Source organism: Diabrotica virgifera, chromosome 4 (assembly GCF_917563875.1).
Source record: "Diabrotica virgifera virgifera chromosome 4, PGI_DIABVI_V3a".
NCBI lineage: Eukaryota > Metazoa > Arthropoda > Insecta > Coleoptera > Chrysomelidae > Diabrotica > Diabrotica virgifera.
In genome coordinates this window covers 105,697,365-105,717,748 of record NC_065446.1, presented here as the reverse complement: position 1 = coordinate 105,717,748, position 20,384 = coordinate 105,697,365, and the positions used below count along the sequence as shown (strand labels likewise).

General features: G+C 35.1%; 2 protein-coding genes across 3 annotated transcripts in view; one reads left to right on the top strand and one right to left on the bottom strand.

Annotated features, from left to right (window-relative positions):
- Window positions 1-3,855, top strand: part of LOC114328119 (transport and Golgi organization protein 1) — a 59,128-nt gene extending 55,273 nt beyond the window's left edge. The window contains exon 12 of the mRNA XM_028276893.2: window positions 1,384-3,855. Within this exon, the coding sequence (XP_028132694.2) occupies window positions 1,384-1,463 (80 nt within the window). The 3' untranslated portion in view covers window positions 1,464-3,855. The remainder of the gene's footprint in view (window positions 1-1,383) is intronic.
- Window positions 3,856-11,842: 7,987 nt separating this feature from the next.
- LOC114328118 (uncharacterized) overlaps window positions 11,843-20,384 on the bottom strand; it is a 78,290-nt gene continuing 69,748 nt past the window's right edge. The window contains exons 8-9 of one of the 2 annotated variants that reach the window (XM_028276892.2): window positions 12,950-13,187; window positions 11,843-11,984 (exon numbers count right to left, since the gene is read on the bottom strand). In XM_028276892.2, coding sequence (XP_028132693.2) covers window positions 11,890-11,984; window positions 12,950-13,187 — 333 coding nt within the window. In that variant the 3' untranslated portion in view covers window positions 11,843-11,889. Of the gene's footprint in view, window positions 11,985-12,949; window positions 13,188-20,384 lie in introns of those variants that run through there. The other variant, XR_007697492.1, reaches the window with a different exon arrangement.

The following is a 20,384-nucleotide window of genomic DNA, read 5'->3' as shown; positions in this document are numbered from 1 at the left end:
ACTTTCATCAAATAAAAAAGCCCCAAATTATTTTAGATTACAATTCCAGTAAGGGAGCAGTGGATACTCTAGATTAGCTTGTTGGCACGTATACATGTGATAAGAGATAAATCGCTGGCCAATGATTGTTTTTTATAATGTGCTGGACATATCTGCCTACAACGCTTTCGTGTTCTAATGGAATAACAATAAACTGGCAAAACGGCGAATTTTCCTTGAGGAATTGGGAAAAAACTAATGAAGCCAGTCATTATTTCCAGAAAAATATACCAATAACTAAAGACTCTCACGAACTGGTAAAAAGGACACGAGCGGAAACAAGTAGACAAGATGGAAATGCTAGTGAACCATCTACGGACAATCTAACTCCGCCTGCTTAACGAGCACACTGTAAACTTGCCCTAAAAACGTTGACCAGACTAATTATTATGTTGTATATATCATAAACATATGAGTAAAATCCATTCTTTTTATTACTGTCAGTTGTAAACTGAATTAAATTTTTGTAGATATTTGTTACTAGGCTTTTTTTAAAGAAAAAAATACTTTTTGTTTTTGTTAATAAGGTTTAATTTACATTAACAACATAATTTTTGTTTAATTAACCATAATTTCTTGTTAATAAAGTTTTATTTATCACCATTATCTTATTTTATTTCGATTAAGGAGCGTTAACCATAGTTGGGTCATATTGACCCGAACAGTACATTTGTGTAGTTGACTCGAACGGGACAGCAGGGTTAATACTGGTAACATAGCGCAACTTCGACTGTAAAATATGATATTTTATAGTGCTTATTTAAAACGCTAAAAATAATTTTTTGCAAATTTATTTTTAAAGTTTTATATACAAATATTTAAATAAATAGGGGGTCAAATTTAATTTAGTCAGTCTTATGTGAAATATTTACCCTTCAACTTTGCAGAAAAAGATACTATAGACCTTCATTAATAAGTGAATTACCTCAGCAGTTAAAAAAGTAATTTTTTTGCAAAAATTACCCCTTTTTAATTATTTAAACAATGATCCCCTTGTATGATTTGGATACTTTCTTGAAAATATCTTTTGTACCCTCCTAAACTTTGATATAAAATTTGTTTCAACCTGTACGAATTTATATATTGATTTTTTTTACGGCACGGATCTTAAATATTATAATGATATGACGTCACGACCAATGAGGGCGCGTTTTGGGCTGCCTGCTATCTCTCGATTTTAATCATCTTTAAGGGCCAAACGAAACACAAAAACAACTTTTTTTCTTTTATATATATTTTAAATTATGTTCTGTTGTGATTTATAGCATTCTTTTCGAATTTAAAATTTTATGCAAGTTCCCTATTGATTAAAAGTTCATTTTTTAATTATAGTTCTTTTTTCAGGTTCACTAATGAGTTCTGGGTCTGATCATTCAAACGATTCCTTAGATAAAGTAAATAGAAAATCGTCAAAGATGGTCTAGCAGTTCAGCTGTTGTTTCTATAGGAATTAAAAAATTGCTCCTTTAAGCCAAAGCTTAAAATTACATTTATACACCTTTTAAATGTTACTTCTTTGTGTATGAGATATATCTATTTTTTTATTGTATTGTTTTTTCCGTGTTAAGTACAAAAATGCGGTTACAATGGTAGTCTGATTGCCATCGACAGGATAACTAGAATTTTTTAAATAAAGAAAGAGTAGTATTTATTGTTGAAAACGATGCAGAGAAAACACAGCGATATCAGTAAACTATTGTCCTTTTCATGATCATTTTTCAGTGCGTAACAAATGATAGGAAAAAGGGTAAGTCAGTGATAATACACATTTATGACATTTATTCTAACATGACATTTTAGTTAAATCTGACATTTGTCACATTTTATTTTCAATTTGGAATAAAAACAAATCAAATGTGTTTCTTGCATTTATAAAATGGTATGTTCTTATAAATTATGTATAGTCTTATAAATTATGTATAGTCTTATAAATTATACAGATTATATTTGTAATATTATTATCTAATTAAAAAAAAATATTTTTTTGTTATGGCGCCATCTATCGACAACTAGAATAACTAGAATAAATTTTATAAAAATGTCACCGACGAAATGTAATCACCGACGTGCCTTTTTTTCTGTCACTTACAATTGAATGCGTTAGAAAGTAATCGAAAAACTGTGACGCACTGAAAGATGATCATGAGAAATACTGTATATTTTAATTTTTACAAAACCGATACATATATTTTTTTCTTGAAAATGTATACATACGTGTTGTCAATCAGTTAGTAATATTTTCGTCTTGAGTTTTTTGTGCCCTTCATTTCTTCGGCGATTTTAAAGAATCGGTTCCCTAATTTTTAAAGAATATGGTTATATATATTTTTGATTTTAATAGCCATCCCCCCCCCCCAGTTTGTTGGTTGAATTATTTGATCATTTCGTTCATTTTATAGCATTAATTCAAGCGTTTTTTGACATTTGAAAATGTACAATGCATTTTTCATAGTTAAAGATTCATTCAACCTTGAATATATTGTAGTTTGTGACATGCCAAAAGATAAGTCTATCTCATAATGAATCAAATGCATTTTATAATATGTATTTTGGCTACTTTTGAATAAAGTTTTCAAAATTTTCCACAGTATTTTCGACCTTCACAAAATTGCTGGCCTAAAAACTAATTTTAAACAGTTTCTGATAATTTTTTACCACTAATAATTTCTACTTTCTTCGTGCAATTTTTCTTTTTTTAGAATATTATATTTCAAATAGTAATGACATACTTCCCCAGCGCCCTCTATATATATAATTCTGCTAACAAATTTGAAAAAGTGTCATATGTCAAATTCTTGGTACACAGTACCGGCACATCTCCATCTACTGAGGCCGAAATAATAAATTGTTGGTTCATATTAGTTTTAATTGTTAAAAATTCTTTTTTTTTTAGTTCTCACGCTTATTTTGTTCATTTCGCAGCTAAATATTCAAGCAAAATTAAATGTATTATAGTCTGCGACATGCCTGTATTTCACGTTAAGTCAAATGCCTTTTGAGATATGTGTTTATTTTCAGATGTTCAATAAAGCCTATAAATTTAGTAAAATTGATATTTTGATCGGCACCAACAAGTTTCATAGAGTTTGTGAGGTTTTGTTATAAAAAGCTGAATTAAGCCATTTGTACCTTTATTAAAATCACAACACATGATTCTACGGAAAGTCTTTGTTTTTTTTTACAGTTTTTCATGTTAGAATGTGAAATAATGTCGTATGTCAAACTTTAGATGCACAGTAATGACACATTTCCACGTGTCCATCTAGTGGGCGTTCGTAAAATCTTTAAAGGTGCCGTTTCGGTATACAAACACAGGAAGTTTTTATTGAAGGAATAGTTTCTCAAATATTTAATACATAGTATTTTTAGTATACACAACTTTGGTAAATCCAATAAATAAATAGTATTTTTCATTACACCATGTTCTATTTTCAAACATCCAATATAATTGGGTTACAGTCAAATATTTTAACTACTGTATTATCTATCCGAATTATTGTACTACATACTAGTAATTAAAATGAAATGAATACTGAGTATTTTTAACGAGTTATGAGTTTGCTATACAGTATTGTTGAATATCTGCATTAGATTCAGATTTTTATAGGAGAGCTAATTTATCTTTTTAACAAGTTTAAGAGCCAAAATTAAATACAAGCATTTCTTACTTTATTGTAAAGCATGGCGAGTGAGGATATTTGGTCTATCAGGTCTGGTATATTTGTTTACTTCGATTATGTGTTATTTGGTATATAAACTGTAAAAATATGTAAAAAGTGTAAAAAGAATCGTTAATAAAAATATTGGTATATACAATTAAGTTTATTTTCATCTTATTAGAAGTTAACCAAGGAAAAGTCTAAGGCAAGTAACCCTGTGTTTGAGCTTATCCCATAGGTGCCCGATGGGATTCATATCCTTACTTAATGAGGGCCAGTCCCTTGTTATATTGGTGTTGGCCAGGTAATCTTTCGTAATCCGCGCTGTATGCCATCGATCTTTATGCTTTAGCATGAAGCCGTTGTCCATGTAGCCGGCGTAAGGAATAACATTGTCTTAGGTCTTAGAGAATACCCGTAATATAACGATCCGCTGTTAATAGTATGATACAATTGATCCAAAAGATGGCATAACCCAGACATCCAAAGTGAAAGTTATCCTCCAACACCAAATTGTTGAAAAAATTCGTAGTTTTTTACGTTTTTCGTCAATATTTCTAAAACTATGCGGTTTAACATAAATAACCTTCTATACAAAAATGCTCTACATTAAATTTGAGATAAAAAAAAGGCCCTATGCATAATCCTTCTAAAATGAACGGTTCCAAAGTTACGGAGGTAGTATAGTATAATTGGTCCAAAAAAAGGCCTAACCTAAACATCCAAAGTAAAAGTTTTCCTCCAACACTCCAACACAAAATTGTTCTATATGGTCCACATATTGTTCAGTAAAAAGTTGCACCATTTTGAGCGACCGGTTTGGGGGGGGGGATGGGAGAGAAGTACAGTCGGAAAAATGAAAGAATACCCATGAACGATCATATAAAGCACATATTTTGGATTTGCTGCCCTTTTCTATAAATAACAAACAAGAGAGATTAAGTGTTGTCTACAAAGTAAAAATGTTATCCAAGACATACGCAGTTACATATTTGGCTGATGAGAATAAATCTTGTTCACTTCAGTGGAATGACAAAAATTGTAGATAACAGTTTTATCACTTTATTTAACTGACTACAGTACGAATTGACAATGCTTGACAAAGAGCCTATTTACTCTTCGCAGACTCAAGGCAAAGTAAGTAATTATACATAAAAATACAAGTATATGGAAACCGGCTGGTAGATCTACATGTAAAAAGAGTCCAGGCCCATCGCAGCGGGATTTAAACAAATATTAAATAAAATATGAGAAATTAATTGAATTCATAAACATGCCCCCACCTTGAAAGGGAAAGCTTTCAATTAATTAAAAATGAAATTAAACGTAATATATTACAGTCAATGAATAATCACTGTTACTTGGCGACTTCTATTCACTTGGAAGTGGGCAAATGTTCACAACTGCTACACGAACGAGTCCTTTAGCTGTTCTAAGTGTGACAACCCTAGAAATGTTGTCAGCCCCTGGATGCAACTGTTCCACACGTCCCAGAGACCACTGGAGGGGAGGTGCGTCCTTACTTTTGATTATGACAAGAGCACCAACCTTGATTTCGAATTGATTCACCTTCCACTTTTGTCTCTGCTGCATCTCCGAAACGTACTCCGAAGACCATCTTCGCCAAAAATGTTGACGGAGTTGCTGAAGATGTTCAAATCTTGATAACCGAAGAGGGTTGACATTAGAAACGTCTACTTCTGGTATGGAATTCATGGACCTCCCAATCAGAAAGTGAGCCGGGGTTATAGGTAAAAGGTCTGAAGGATCGGAGAACATAGGACTTAAAGGGCGTGAATTTAGTATACCTTCCACCTGAGTGAGCACAGTTGAAAAGTCTTCATAACTTAAATGAGATCCCGTAACGATTCTTTTTAAATGCGATTTCATAGATTTTACTCCCGCCTCCAATATTCCGCCGAAATGAGGAGAATGCGAAGGAATAAATTGCCAATTGATTTCATCATTGCAGCATGATTCCGCGATTTGTTTTTCATTAGATTTGATAAACTTAGCGAGATGCTTAAGCTAGTTACGACAACCTACGAAGTTCGTGCCATTATCGGACATCATTTGAACTGGCTTGCCTCTTCTAGCTATAAATCGTCTTAAAATAGCGAGGATGCAAGACGTAGTAAAGTCTGTGACCAAGTGTATCGCTTTAGTAGCTAGACAAATAAAAAGACTAACATAAGCCTTGTAAGTACCTGGGTTTCTACCTTGTCTTGTTTTGAGAGTGAACGGGCCTGCATAGTCCACTCCCGTGATTGCAAACGGAAACGATGGATTTACTCTAGATGCAGGAAGATCTCCCATCATGGTGTACATTGAGGAGGATTGGCACGAAAACAGCGTATACATTGACGAACAACCTGTTTCGCAATAGATCTACCTGAAATAGGCCAAAAACGTTCACGAACGACGGACAATAAGTGCTGAGGACCGGCATGCAACAACCTTAGATGCTCCAACCGAAAGATCATAGTCATAACAGGATGATTTGCAGGAAGAAGTATTGGATGTCTTTTATTAAAATCATATTTAGAGTTGCGTAATCTACCACCAACTCTACTCCATCACTATCCAGAAATGGATTTAAAGAATTTTAGAAGACGGCGATTTTCCCTTGGAAAGGTTATGAAGTTCCTTTGGAAATATCTCTGCTTGAACCGTCTTTGCAATACATATGACAGAGGCTTGAAGCTGTATGGTGGTTAGAGGATCGGAAACTCTGCATCTTGACCCTGAACTATTTCGGAACAGACGCAAACAACGAGCAATGACTCTTGTGGGAAACGAGAAATTGCTGTAATTCTGGAATGGAAAGGATTGCACGAAACTTGTGACCAAAGAATGAGTAACTTTCTTAGTCTCCGGAAGATCTTGCTCAGGCTGAATGATTAGGACCGGCCAACTACCAGGAGATTCCATGAGGAAGGGAGGACCGTGCCACCAAATTTTTGATGACATAAGTCGACGGGTTCCACACCTCGGGACAATAAATCCGCAGGATTATCCTTGGTACCGACATGTCTCCAAGCGCTAGACGAAGTGCTGGATTGAATTTCAGACACTCTATTATCCACGAATGTTTTAATAATATGTGGCGAGGTTCTGATCCACCCTAAGACGATAGCGGAATCTGTCCAAAGAACAATATCATGAAATTGAAGACTGAGCGATTCTGTAACTTTCTTCACGAGCCGTGACAATATCAAGGCTCCACAAAGTTCCAATCGGAGAAGTCTAATTTTTTTTAAAGGAGATACTCTTGTCTTGGCACAAAAGAGACGCACCGATATATTACCTTGGTGATCAATACTTCGAATATATATAACGCCACCATATGCAGCTTCGCTAGCGTCAGAGAAACCATGCAGCTTAATAGTTGAAGCATTTGCAATGATAGCATGTCTAGGAATTCTTACATTGTTTAAATGGCAGAGCTGATCCCGAAATGAAAGCCACTTTGTGTGGATGTCTAGAGGTACAGCTTGATCCCACTCCAAGCCTTCCAACCACAGCCGCAGATAATTGTGGCGCTAAGAAGACCAAGAGGATCGAATATATGGGCTATCCCAGAAAGTATAGACCTTTTAGTAACCGTTCTAGGAAGAAAGTCAGAGGATGTATGATACTGAAGAAGGTCGGATTTTGGACACCACTGCAGTCCCGGAGTTCTTATAATTTCAAAAGAACCTAGCGAGAAAGGAAGATCTGAAGGGACCAAAGAATCCTGAATATCTGTAAGAAGTGAAGGGTCGTTCGAAACCCACTTTCGAAGAGGGAAACAACCTTTTGATAATATATGATTAATTTCTTGACAATGTTGAAGAAGCTCTGAGGCTGAATCAGACCCCGTCAGGAGGTCATCCACGTAGAAATCATTTTTAATAATCTTTGCAGCTTGAGGATACTGCTCAGAATTTTCATAAGATAATTGAAGCAGGCATCTTGTAGCAAGAAAGCTGGCAGATGCAGTGCCGTAAGTTACCGTGTTCAGAGAATAAGTTTGCAAAGGCTCCTGAGGATCCCGTCTCCATAGAATTAGCTGGAGGTTTCGTTCAGAAGGACAAACCAGAATTTGCCGATACATTTTGGCGATGTCAGCAGAAGCCACGTAAGTGTGTTGCCTAAATCGAAATAGAATTGATATAAGATCATTTTGGACGACTGGTCCGACCATTTGAAGATCGTTAACTGAAACACCTGAAGTGGTAGGGCAAGAACCATCGAACACTACACGCAGCTGAGTAGTGAGACTATTGTGGTTAAGGATGGACTTCCATGGTGTGGAAGATAGAAGTGAGCTGGGTCTGTAGGCTCCTCAACCTTAGACATATGACCCATTGAAATATATTCGTCCATAAATAAAACATACATACCTAATATCCTTCATGATAGGATTATTCTGAAGTTTTCGTTCTAGATTAAAGAATCTTTTTCCAGCTCTGCTCCTAGATTCACCCAGAGTATCAGTCGAATTCTTTAATGGAAGACTGACTACAAAACGACCATCCGAATTTCTTTTATGAGTCAATTTAAAGTGTTCCTCGCACTCTATTTCTTCCTTTGAAAAAGGTGGGAGAAGTGGACACTCTTCTATTTCCCAGAATCTTGATAGATGATGACATTCATTCTGCTGTGCGAAATTGCAAGTGACGATTTGATGATCGTACCTTTTGGGCAGTGGGCCAGAAATTACCCAGCCAAATTTGGTTTTTTGTAAAATGGGTTTCTGAGGACCATTTGTCCAACGCACAGAAGATCCCAGAAAAGCTCTACACCTATGAGAAGATCTATGCCGGAAGGAATATTGAAATTTGGATCAGACAAGCGAATATTCGATGGAATAGAGACAGAGTCTACGTCGATCGGAATACTTGGAACATGACCACAAATTGAAGAAGTAACAAGACAGCTTAAGGTTGTCGAAAAAGAAGAATATAACGAATATACTGACAACTTACTCTTGTGCTTTATCCTTGAAGATATTTGAGTGACACCGACCACTGAAATGTCGGCAGGTTCCTTGGAGAGACCCAATTTGGAAACCAGACTATACGTGACAAAATGTGACTGAGAACCACTGTCTAGAAGGGCTCTACAATTATGTTTAACTCCAGACCGATCTGGAATTTGAACTGACAGTTGACAGCAGTGCAAACGAATTCTGAACTGCATGACATGACAATGTTTGTGGAGTTTGATTATCCGAAGAAACGGATTGAGTATTATTTGGAAAATTGCTATTTTCTGCATTAACTTGGAGAAGCGTATGATGCTTCCTTCCACATTTCTTGCACTTTTGCAACCATACTTGCAACTGGTATTTTGATGTCCTATAAATAAACAATTAAAACACGCTCGTACCCTTTTGACCTCGCGCATGCACATCTAAATTTTGAAAAGAAGTACAAGTTGACATTTTATGAGGGCCATTACAATGTGGACACAGATCTGAAGAATCTCCATTATTGACGAATGATTGACTTGTATTTTTAGTTTTAGACCTGTGAGATGAAGAATGAGAATGATCTTTGGAACTAGAACCTCCCTTGATAGATCTTGCTTCGAACTTTTCTAAAGTATCAGCTCGATGCTGCAAGAATTTTAGAAGATCGTCGAGAGTAGGCTTTACCGACGTAGGGGCATTACCTCGACTCTCCTTGTCCCAATCTTTGACAATTTCAGGATCAAGTTTTTCTAGAATTATAAAAATCATGATTGAGTTTCAAGTGCTTACTGGCTCCCCTAAGGATTCTAGAGATCGCAGATTACTAGTTAATCCATCAATTAGATGTTGGAGACACTTAGAACTGTCACGATTAACTACCTTTAGATTAAAAATGGACTTGATGTGATTATGGATTAGTAAAGGCTCATTAGAATACCTGTCACAAAGAAGCTTCCACGCTACTGTAAAATTAGCTGCAGAAACCTTAATAGAATTTATGATCTTTTCAGCTATCCCCGATAGGGATGATTTTAAATAATGAAATTTCTGAATGTCATTTATATCATTATTTTTAACGATTATTGTATCGAAACAATCATGATAATCTAACCAGTTTGAATAGCTCCCGCTAAATTGACGCAAATGAAGGGTTGGTAGCTTTATCCCTGAATTGAATGAGCTATTACGATCAGAAAGTGAACTTTGATTTGCATTTTCGTTGCTAGATATAATAGGCTTAGGCTGCAGAAGCTCTTTTGCCTTTGCTATAGTAGAAAAATAAACATTTTCAAAATATTCACGATATTTTATTTCATCTGATACATCATCTACTAACGCGTCTATTTTACCCTGAACAACTTCAAATTCCTCTATTATTGTTTCAGCCCGATCTAATCTGACTGAAAGTTCGGTGACAGTCAAATTATCCGACGACCCCGGTATAGTTATTTTATCAATGTATTTTGCAAAGGTATCAAGACGATTTCTAACAGATTCCCTACTTTTACGTAACCTTTCGGATTCTTTCGTTTCTTTTGATTCCGGCATTTTATTTTAATTAAATGAATGAAATTTATGCTTAATATCAATCCTATTCCGAAATAATTCAAATACTATTAATTAAATGAAAGCAATTTATACCAAAAAACCGATTCTAATTTTAAAATAATTCAGGTTTCAGTTTATTACAAATATAATTGGTAATCTCATTTAAAAATATAAAGTTCAAATAATATCATTAAATATAAATTTGAATAAAAACTGGCTCACACAAAGCGAAAGATAATGAAATATTTAAAAATATTGGTTAGAATAGAAAATCAATAAAAAGGAAAAACTTACATTGGTACCGGCAAACACACTTGTTCTACAAGCTGCTGGTTGTCGACGATCGAAAATTTCGCTAACTTTTTACCGTGATGATATGCCGTCTTGAACTGTCTGGTTGAATTTACTGGTAATAATAAAATTTAAACTAGCAATTTATTATTTACGCTGGATTTCAATAATCTTATGCACTATATGGCTCGAAGGACCATTGGCTGATGAGAATAAATCTCGTTCACTTCAGTGGAATGACAAAAATTGTAGATAACAGTTTTATCACCTTATTTAACTGACTACAGTACGAATTGACAATGCTTGACAAAGAGCCTATTTACTCTTCGCAGACTCAAGGCAAAGTAAGTAATTATACATAAAAATACAAGTATATGGAAACCGGCTGGTTCGGCATTAGATCTACATGTTGTAAAAAGAGTCCAGTCCCGTCGCAGCGGGATTTAAACAAATATTAAATAAAATATGAGAAATTAATTGAATTCATAAACATATTTATAATTGACAGAGTGAGACGGCGAGTTTGGGAGTCAAAGTGACAGCCTTAAGTCTTCTACTAACCATCCACTGAGTGACAGTCACATCTCGAACATTCCTCAAGGATTGTTGAAGTTCAACTCCTGTCGCGTGCCATTCCACAAGATACGCAGGACTATAAAACGACCATTCCTCTATGTCATTACACGTCGCCAACCCGAACCTGGTCGTCGACTGCAGCTACCGGTCTTCTGGTAACGTCGGTAAGCCCGTGAGACTTCCGACTGCGTCATAACGAGGCGACGGGCGACAGTCCTCTGACTATATCCCTTTCATAATTAGCAATTACCTAGACCACCTTCATTGACCACTTTCATTTTGAAAAATATTCACTTACTGCACTTTGAAATGTACACACAGGTCAAGGTTTGAAAAGCGACTGAGACGAACACCGACAAATTCATAGAGGTCTAAATTGCGTGTAATATGCCCGTATCAATATGTGGCCAATTTGCATAAGACAATTATTATTTGGAAGCTCTATAATAGAAGATGTTTTTTGCATTAGTTGTTTTAATTCAAAGAACACAACATGAAATTACTAAGCATAAACTACAATTCATCGAGCGAGTCGATTTTTTGCTCGCAAGTGTAGTAATAGTAATAGAAATTTTAGCTTCGCCATCTCCCATTCCTAAATTCAAAACATATGTAGGACCATAACAATAACGATTTAAAAAAAAAATAAAATATCAATGATGAAGTTATAAACAACGAAGAAATTAATATCTTTACCCAGTTGATTTACGTTTGGCAATCACAGCCATACTATTTTAATTTCATATATAAAACAAATTAAATTGATAAAAAATAAATTTCTTAGCAATTTATTTTTATGGAATATACATAACCATATTTTTAGCTATCAATACATACGGTGTTTCTTCCAATAATTTCATAATCTTCCAGTTCGGTTATACTACTTAACACTTTCATTATATAGATGATAGAAGCTAAAAAAAAAGTAAGAAAAAATAAACATTGTACGCAGATCTTTGTAATATAATAAAAAGTGAAGCGAAATTTTAAATAAGAAAACTTTGATGCCAGTTTCATTTCTATTTCTAGATCAGTCTGCTTTGGATTTATTCACTTCCTGCAATCATGCTTTTGATTTGTATTATCTAATAAGTTTTTTGGTGAAGTTGGTTTTATGCCAACCAATATATTTTTATTTCTATTCCACTTCCATAGTTTTCCATTTATACCATGGACGTATACGTCCATGATTTATACTTTTCATTTGGTAGCCTATCTTGGTATGCTTTCTTTCTTTTTTCTTCAAGAAAAGATGTAGATGTAACAAAGTAGAATAAAAAAAAAACAATAAATCCTGTATAAAAGGTATATTTAAAAAACCCTCAAAAGGGCCACATCAAATTCACATAACTAGTTTTCGACTGGTTTACCAGTCATCATCAGTGCTTACGTGCAATGTACATGCTTAACCACCAAGATAGTATTACACACTTGCCGTCTCACTTCCAACATGTGAACAAGTCATACCTAGCTCTCAGATGTTACCTAGGGCAAATTAGATAATATTTTAAACATCCAGGCTTAAGGTAGCATTTTATACCAATGCTTCCTTGACAGACTACTTTTACTGGGCTTTGACCCACATATTTTTGTGTAATACTATCTTGGTGGTTAAGTATGTACATTGCACGTAAGCACTGATGATGACTGGTAAACCAGTCGAAAACTAGTTATGTGAATTTGATGTGGCCCTTTTGAGGGTTTTTTAAATATACCTTTTATACAGGATTTATTGTTTTTTGTATCACATGGTATACAGCCAACTACAGGAAAACTTTTTCCTTGTGAAAGTAGAATAAAACCAAAGGGTAAATTAAAAACAAATAAAATAATATGTTTGTAGTAGTATGTTAATGAAATGAAGATGTATTCTTCGTACCTTTAAGCTCCAATTCAGTCTTAAAAAATCCTTTTCCCAAATAGGAAGCTACTAAATCATTTTGTATCAACAAAGCACTTCTATATTTACAGACTAACGCTCCAGCAAGTTTCATATCATTCTCGCTAAATTTTCTCTGTAAATGATAGGCCTCATCACTTGCTATTAAATATACATTCTGGAAAGCTTGTTTGATTTGATTTTTCATTTCTTCTTTTATGTCGCTAATCTTGGATACCTTAAAAATAGTATTTTATTACGTTATATATGATTATTATTGCGGGTAGACACTTCTTTACGATCCCGTTAGAGAATATGCCTACTTCAGGGAGGGAAGTGACCCTGCCCACGCGAGCTATGGTTTCTTCTCTATTGCTTACCCCATTGCATTAGAGAAATGATGTCCCATCCTCTTATCCTTATCTAATTACCTATTTCCTACCCCTCCCTGATAAAGGGCAGCAACGATCTAGAGTACTAGCTCAAAGCGCAGAGGAAATCCTGGATGGTTCCAGAGGAATGGTTGTGGTACTGCGATGGAAAAGTCAATGGAAAAACCCCCCCATTATATTTCACAAAAAGCTAAATAGCAGAAGAAAATAAGAAAATGGTCCTCAACCGGGGGACCTCCCTCCCCCCGTCAAACTACTTTAGAGATCCAAGGAAGTGAACAGATATGTAGCAGGATAGTACGCATTGCCACCTAGAAGGTATGCAGCTTATTCACGTCAGAGATACTGGCAAATATTGAAGCTTAAGATATCTTGGGGATGAGTGAAGTAAGATGGTCTGGTTCAGGAAAACAAAAAACACAAGATGGATGCATCTAATATTCAGGAGGAACCGACCTAGAACATGAATATAGAACGCCTACATTAGTATCAGACAAAATTATGCAGTCAGTCACAGACTTCATCCCTTTAAATGATAGAGTAATAATGTTGAAATTACAAGTGACAAGTCAGAGTAAGAAATCGACAAAATTTTATAACACATGAAAGAAAGCGACTGACAATAAAGGCGAGTAAAAAATTATTATTGATGGCTTTAGCACCAATAATAGTCGTGGTGCTGAAGAAGGCAACATAGGAGCAGACAACGGAGGAGAAAATACAATAGTAATGGGCGATTTGAACGGCACATGAGAAACAACCGAAAAACAAACAACAAAAAAAGAAAAATTCTTTTTAAAGTGCCGTCTCGTCAATGGAGGTTGACTACTACAAAACTCTTCTCTTTCTTCAGCTGTTCAAAATTTAACACTGTCCATTGTCGGATGTTTTTAGTCATGATAGTATTTTCCTTCCTAATCCTTTCCTTCCTAATCCTCTTCTTCCCCCGATCTTTCCTTTTACTATAAGTTGAGCATATTGGTACTTATTATTTCTCAGTATGTGGCCTAGGTACGATGTTTTTCTAACTTTCACTGTGTTAAAAAGTTCTCTTGCCTTGCCTATTCTATGCAGAACTTCTTCGTTTGAGGTATGCGATGTCAATGAAATTTTGAGAATTCTCCGGTAGATCCACATTTCAAAGGCCTATAATTTATTTACGGTTGATGTTTTAAGGGTCCATGTCTCAACTGCATAGAGAAGAGCCGAGCAGACGTAGCATAGCGAGTCGATTTCGAGTTTTATTCGAGAATCACAAAGCAGGTTTTTGATTTTTTCGAAAGATTTTCTGGCTTGTTCTATTCTCGATCTTATTTCTAGATCAGGATTTAGGCTGCTATCGATCCAACATCACAAGTACTTAAATCTCTTGACTTGTTCTAAAATGTGCCCATTTATTGTGCAAGTTTGAGGTATAATACGTTTTGGTTTTTTCGGATTGACATCACTTTGGTTTTCTTAATGTTTATTTTGATACCAAATCGTTCACAGGTCGAGTTGGTCTTGTCGATTAGTCGTTGTAGACCCAATAAGTCGGAATCCGCAATCAACACCGTATCATCGGCGTATCTGATGCTGTTGATGTGTACGCCATTCACCTTGACTCCATCCTTGGAGTCCTCCAGTGCCTCTTTAAATAGAAACTCGGAGTAACTTTTGAGAAAAATGACAAGAAACCTATTTTATTTAGAATGTCTCGAAAAAATCGAAAAAATATATTTTTCGGGGGAAAATAGGAGATTTTTGGAAATAATGCCCGGCAAAAAAATCGGATGGACACGCATAATTAACAATTAAATAACAACGGTGTAAATTTAAGTTAGACCCGATCAGTCTGCAGAATCTTGAAAATAAATGTTTGATCTACAATTCAAGTACATGGCAACCTCAAAAATACTAATTTAAATATGAGTTTTTAAGCCTTGAAAATGCGTATTTTCGCATTTTCCAAATTTTAAATCGCCTATAACTTAAAAACTATCAATTTTTGAGAAAAATCACAAGATACCTTTCTTGATTAGAATGACCCAAAAAACCTAAAAAAATATTCTTCGGGTCAAAAAAAGGTGATCTTTTGTATTTGTTTAAAAAATTGTTTAAACAATGTCTGCCCAAAAATTCCGCCCGGCACCCTTCAGATTTGTTTAAAGGAGATATTTTTGAATAGGAATCCACAAAGAAACCGAATCAGAAATTTTTTCAGACGGGAGTGGTCTTACCACATGGACTATAACGATAGTTTTTATTATTATAAAATATGTTATGAGTCTTTTAAAGTTATGAAAATTTGTGTGGACAAAGAGAACCGAAATAAAAAGGTGATGGTTTGAAAATTACCATCCTACTATTTATATCTTCGCCGTACATGCCGGTCAACTTTGACCGGTTGTATCTCAGGAACCACTCATCGAAATTAAACGTTTTTTCTTTTAAAAAAAGCGTCCTGTTGCGTTCTTTCCAATACCGTTATCATAATTTAATTTAATATTTCCCGAGATATTCTATTTGTTTATAAGCCAAGAAATTGTTTATAATTTTAAAATATTACTGAGGCCGCTTAAATAGTCCAATTGCAATTCTGTAAAATGCATTAGATATGTCTAGTTACTTTTTATAAAAAAATCATAGTTATTCTTATGCATCATAATTATTGTGGTTACTATAGCGACCGTAAATTTTTAATTAACAATTTAATTGTTGCTAAACTGTTCATTCAATTTCCATCGGCTTCTGGAAATATAATCTATACCAAAAGAGCTTTTATATCACCAAGTTATTTAATTATTGATAAATTTAATTACTAACCCAAAATTTTAGTTGAAAATTAAATATTTTGTTGGAAAAACCCGCATTTGCCGAGGAAAATTTTCGTCGAAGTAAATCGGGAAAAACATTTCTATAGGCAGAATTTAATAGCGGTGAATTTTTATTTGGGTATATTTGGTGTAAAGTTAAAATCTTCGGAGTCATAGAGCAAAAATTGAAAAAACACGATTTTCGGGCGCCATTTTGTTTATAAAAAAGTAGCACACTATCTGCGGTAAATAACTTTTCCTTGGGGAACCGGGATCCAAGAATTGGATCACGGATTGGATAACAGAATTGGATAACAGATTCTAGCTACTGGCAAGTCAATCGCCACGTATTTCGTAGCTCCGAACAAATCGTTTGATTTTGTATAATATACTAATTATTAATTCATTAGACATAAACTATCCTATTAAGTGCAATAAACTCTACAAAAAGTGCTAATTAGTTAGTGTAAAATTTGCAATCTAAAGTGCCTTTTGGAACAGTTTTGTGAGTACATTTTATCATATTCGTAAACCTTATCAGCATATTCACAGTAAAAACTTTACAATGCCTACGTCACCTAATTGTGGGAATTGTTTAAAACCGATACCTGCCAACGATCGAAAACTTCAGTGCGATGGATGTAAACGACAAATTCACATGGGCTGCACAGAGGTTTCACTTGACGATCTGGTAACCAGACAGAAAGTTCGTGGTATTTGTATTCTGTGCAACTCTTGTAACACAAACGTTGCTAACATTTCTCAAATTAAGGATCTTTTATCTGATCTCAAATTAGATATTAACAGTAAAATGGATGCATTTGATAATAAACTGGCCGAATTAAATGAAAAATTAAAGCAGATTGACTCTCTTAAATCAGTAGAATTTGCGGATAATATAGCTAACGAAGCTGTTGATCGTATTACAAGAGCCAAAAATGTGTTAATCAGAGGCGTCCCCGAAGTGGGTTCTACATCTCAGGCTAAACAAGATCATGACAATAATGTTATTACATCGGTATCGAGTTCTGTTGGGTGTCAAGAAACTCCGCTGAGTTTTTACAGGGTTGGCAAACCTAATCAATCGTTTCCCTCGTATGTTAAAAGTGGTTATGTCTTCCGACTATTTTGCTAAACAAATTCTACGCAACAAATCCAAGCTTCTAGAAGATAAAGACACTGAATCCTTCTCCATAATTGACGACAAAACTCCAATTCAACAACAACGTCTGAAAGACCTTCGAAGCGAACTGGAAACTAGAAAAAACAATGGTGAACGGGACTTGACAATTAAGTACATCCAAGGCATTCCTAAAATTACTACATTTCGCCATTGACCCAAACTCCTCTATGTTCAACGATTGGCTACTTCTTTATACAAACATTGCTTCACTTAATGCTAAATTTACTGAATTTGTATGTAATATTCAATTAATAACACCTCATATTATCTGTATAGCTGAAAGTTGGTTGAATAATAATATTCCTGACTCTTTAATTGCCATACCTAGTTACACTATTTATCGTAAAGACCGACAAAATCGCGTAGGAGGTGGGGTCTGTATTTATCTTTCGGAGTTAATTACTAATAACTTTTCTATTTGTGCTAAAGATATTCAGACTGCCGGATTAGATATTCTTCACCTGACTATCACCAGAAATTCATTTACCATGAATCTAATTTGCTTGTATCGTCCCCCTGATACCCAACCAGGAACTGATAATCTTTTTATTGAATTACTTGAGGAAATATCACTTCTTGACAATCTTGTTATCGTAGGTGACTTTAACTTTCCCGATATCTCATGGCCAGCTATTTCGTTATCTGACGGTGTTAGCTCTCATAATTTATTTAAAAATTTTATTATAAATTCCAACCTGTCGCAACTTATCACCAAACCTACTAGATTTTGACTTAATAATCAACCATCAACGGTCGACCTGGTAATTACAAACGAAGAACAATTAATTTCAACGATAGACATATCTTCTCCAATTGGAAAATCCGATCATGCAGTAATAACTTTCCACATTCAGTTTAACTTATCGAAAAGTCTTAACAAAATGTATACAAAGACTATAACAGTTACAGATTTCTTTAAAGTTAATTCCGCTTTACATCAACTTAATTGGAATAACCTTTTTCATAACTTAATCGATCCCTCGTCAATGTGGGACACTTTTCTTGACACTACAACTAGAACTATTTCAGTTCATACAACTGAACGTCAGCTGTTTAGAAATCAATTAAAACCTTGGATCAACCTTGCCGCTACACGCTTAATTCGACATAAACGGAAGCTTTGGCAATCTTATAAACGCACAGGTTCCCTTGATGATTTTCTTGTTCACCGTAGATTTTCCAATAGAGTAAAACAATCTTTGCTAAACCTAAGGAAAGATTTTGAAGAATCTATCATTGCAAGCGATAATAGTAAGAAAATTTTCCGGTACATTCGCACATCTTTATCATCTAAAGTCTCCATACCATTGCTTCAAAAAGCCGACGGGTCTTTATGTTCTTCGAATAAAGAATCCTCTGATGCTTTATCGCTGTTTTTCACTCAGGTTTTTACAGATGAACCTAATGATGCCGTTCCTCAAATAATGTGTCCACGTTTGCATGCAACTCTTAATGACATCTCTTTCACACCGGAGGTAATTAAACAACATTTACGGAAACTACGCAACAATTCATCGCCTGGTTTGGACGGACTAACCTCCTTTTTCCTAAAACAATGCGCAGATTCTGTAGCAATCCCTCTATCCCTTATGATGAATACTTCCTTTAATCAGGGTTATCTCCCTTCATCGTGGAAATTGGCTTCGGTTACTCCTATTTTTAAGAAAGGCAATAAACTTGATTGCAATAATTATCGCCCAATCAGCCTAGTACCTATTGTCAGCAAGATCATGGAAGCCATTATTTCTGAAGCTATGTCTGAGTTTCTCCTTCACGAAAATGTGATTCCTCACCAACAACATGGTTTTATTAAAGGTCGTTCAGCAATCACGAATTTACTCCATTGTGTTAACGATTGGTCGTCATCTTTAAACGATCGGCATCCTGTTGACGTAGTCTACTTAGACTTCTCCAAAGCTTTCGACCGTGTTCCCAAGCGTCGACTACTAGCTAAATTGGATCACTTTGGTATCCGCGGAAAGTTAAATCTTTGGATTCAGAATTTCCTATCTGATAGGTATTTCCGAGTTCGTGTTGGGGAAGCATATTCATCAGATAAACCTGTCAAGAGCGGAGTTCCACAAGGATCGGTACTTGGATCACTTCTCTTCTGTGTCTATACAAGCCATCTTCCACTCATTATATCTAGTAAGGTTTCCATTTACGCTGATGATACCAAGTTGTACGTTAATCCTATTGTTAACCAACATGTTCTTCAACATGATCTCGATACAATATTGAAGTGGTCCTTGGAATGGTTACTTCCTCTTAACATTGAGAAATGCGTTGTACTACACATTGGCAAGAACAACCCGTCACTACCGTACTTTATGAATGGACATCCCTTAAGCTCGGTAACCTCCCACAATGACCTCGGAGTGATAATTAACAGTGACTTAAATTGGTCGGAGCATATTGTGTCGGTGTGTAAACGTGCAAACTCAAAACTATTTCTGATACGTAAGTGTTTTACACGTATTTCTTTAAATTCCATGTGCAGACTTTATTCAATATACGTCAGACCTACTCTTGAGTTTGCAGGACCGGTTTGGAATCCAGATCTCGCTCGTGACAAGGTATTAATCGAAAATGTGCAGCGTAAAGCTACAAGACTCGCATTCGTCCGCGTAAGCCTTGTTATGAAGATAGACTCACCATGGCTCATCTAACGACTTTCGAGCGTCGACGTCTTCGAGGTGATCTAATTTTGTGCTTCCGAATTCTGAAATACAACTTTGGAAACCTAAATACCATGTTTACCATAAACCGAGATGATAGATTAAGAGGCCACCAATACAAATTAAAGAAGGAGCAGGCAATAGCACGGTCCAGAGTAAACTTCTTGCCTAACAGGATATTTAATATTTGGAATAATTTAGATCGAGACACCATATCAGCAACTACAGTGAATACGTTTAAAAACAGACTGAATACGACAATATTTCATACATAAAAATTGCACGATGTTAAATTTTCTATGGATATTTTACTAATATCTCTTATTTTATGTAACTGTCAGTAGTTATTTTACATTGTTATTTTTCTTTGTTTTTGGGCATAATAGG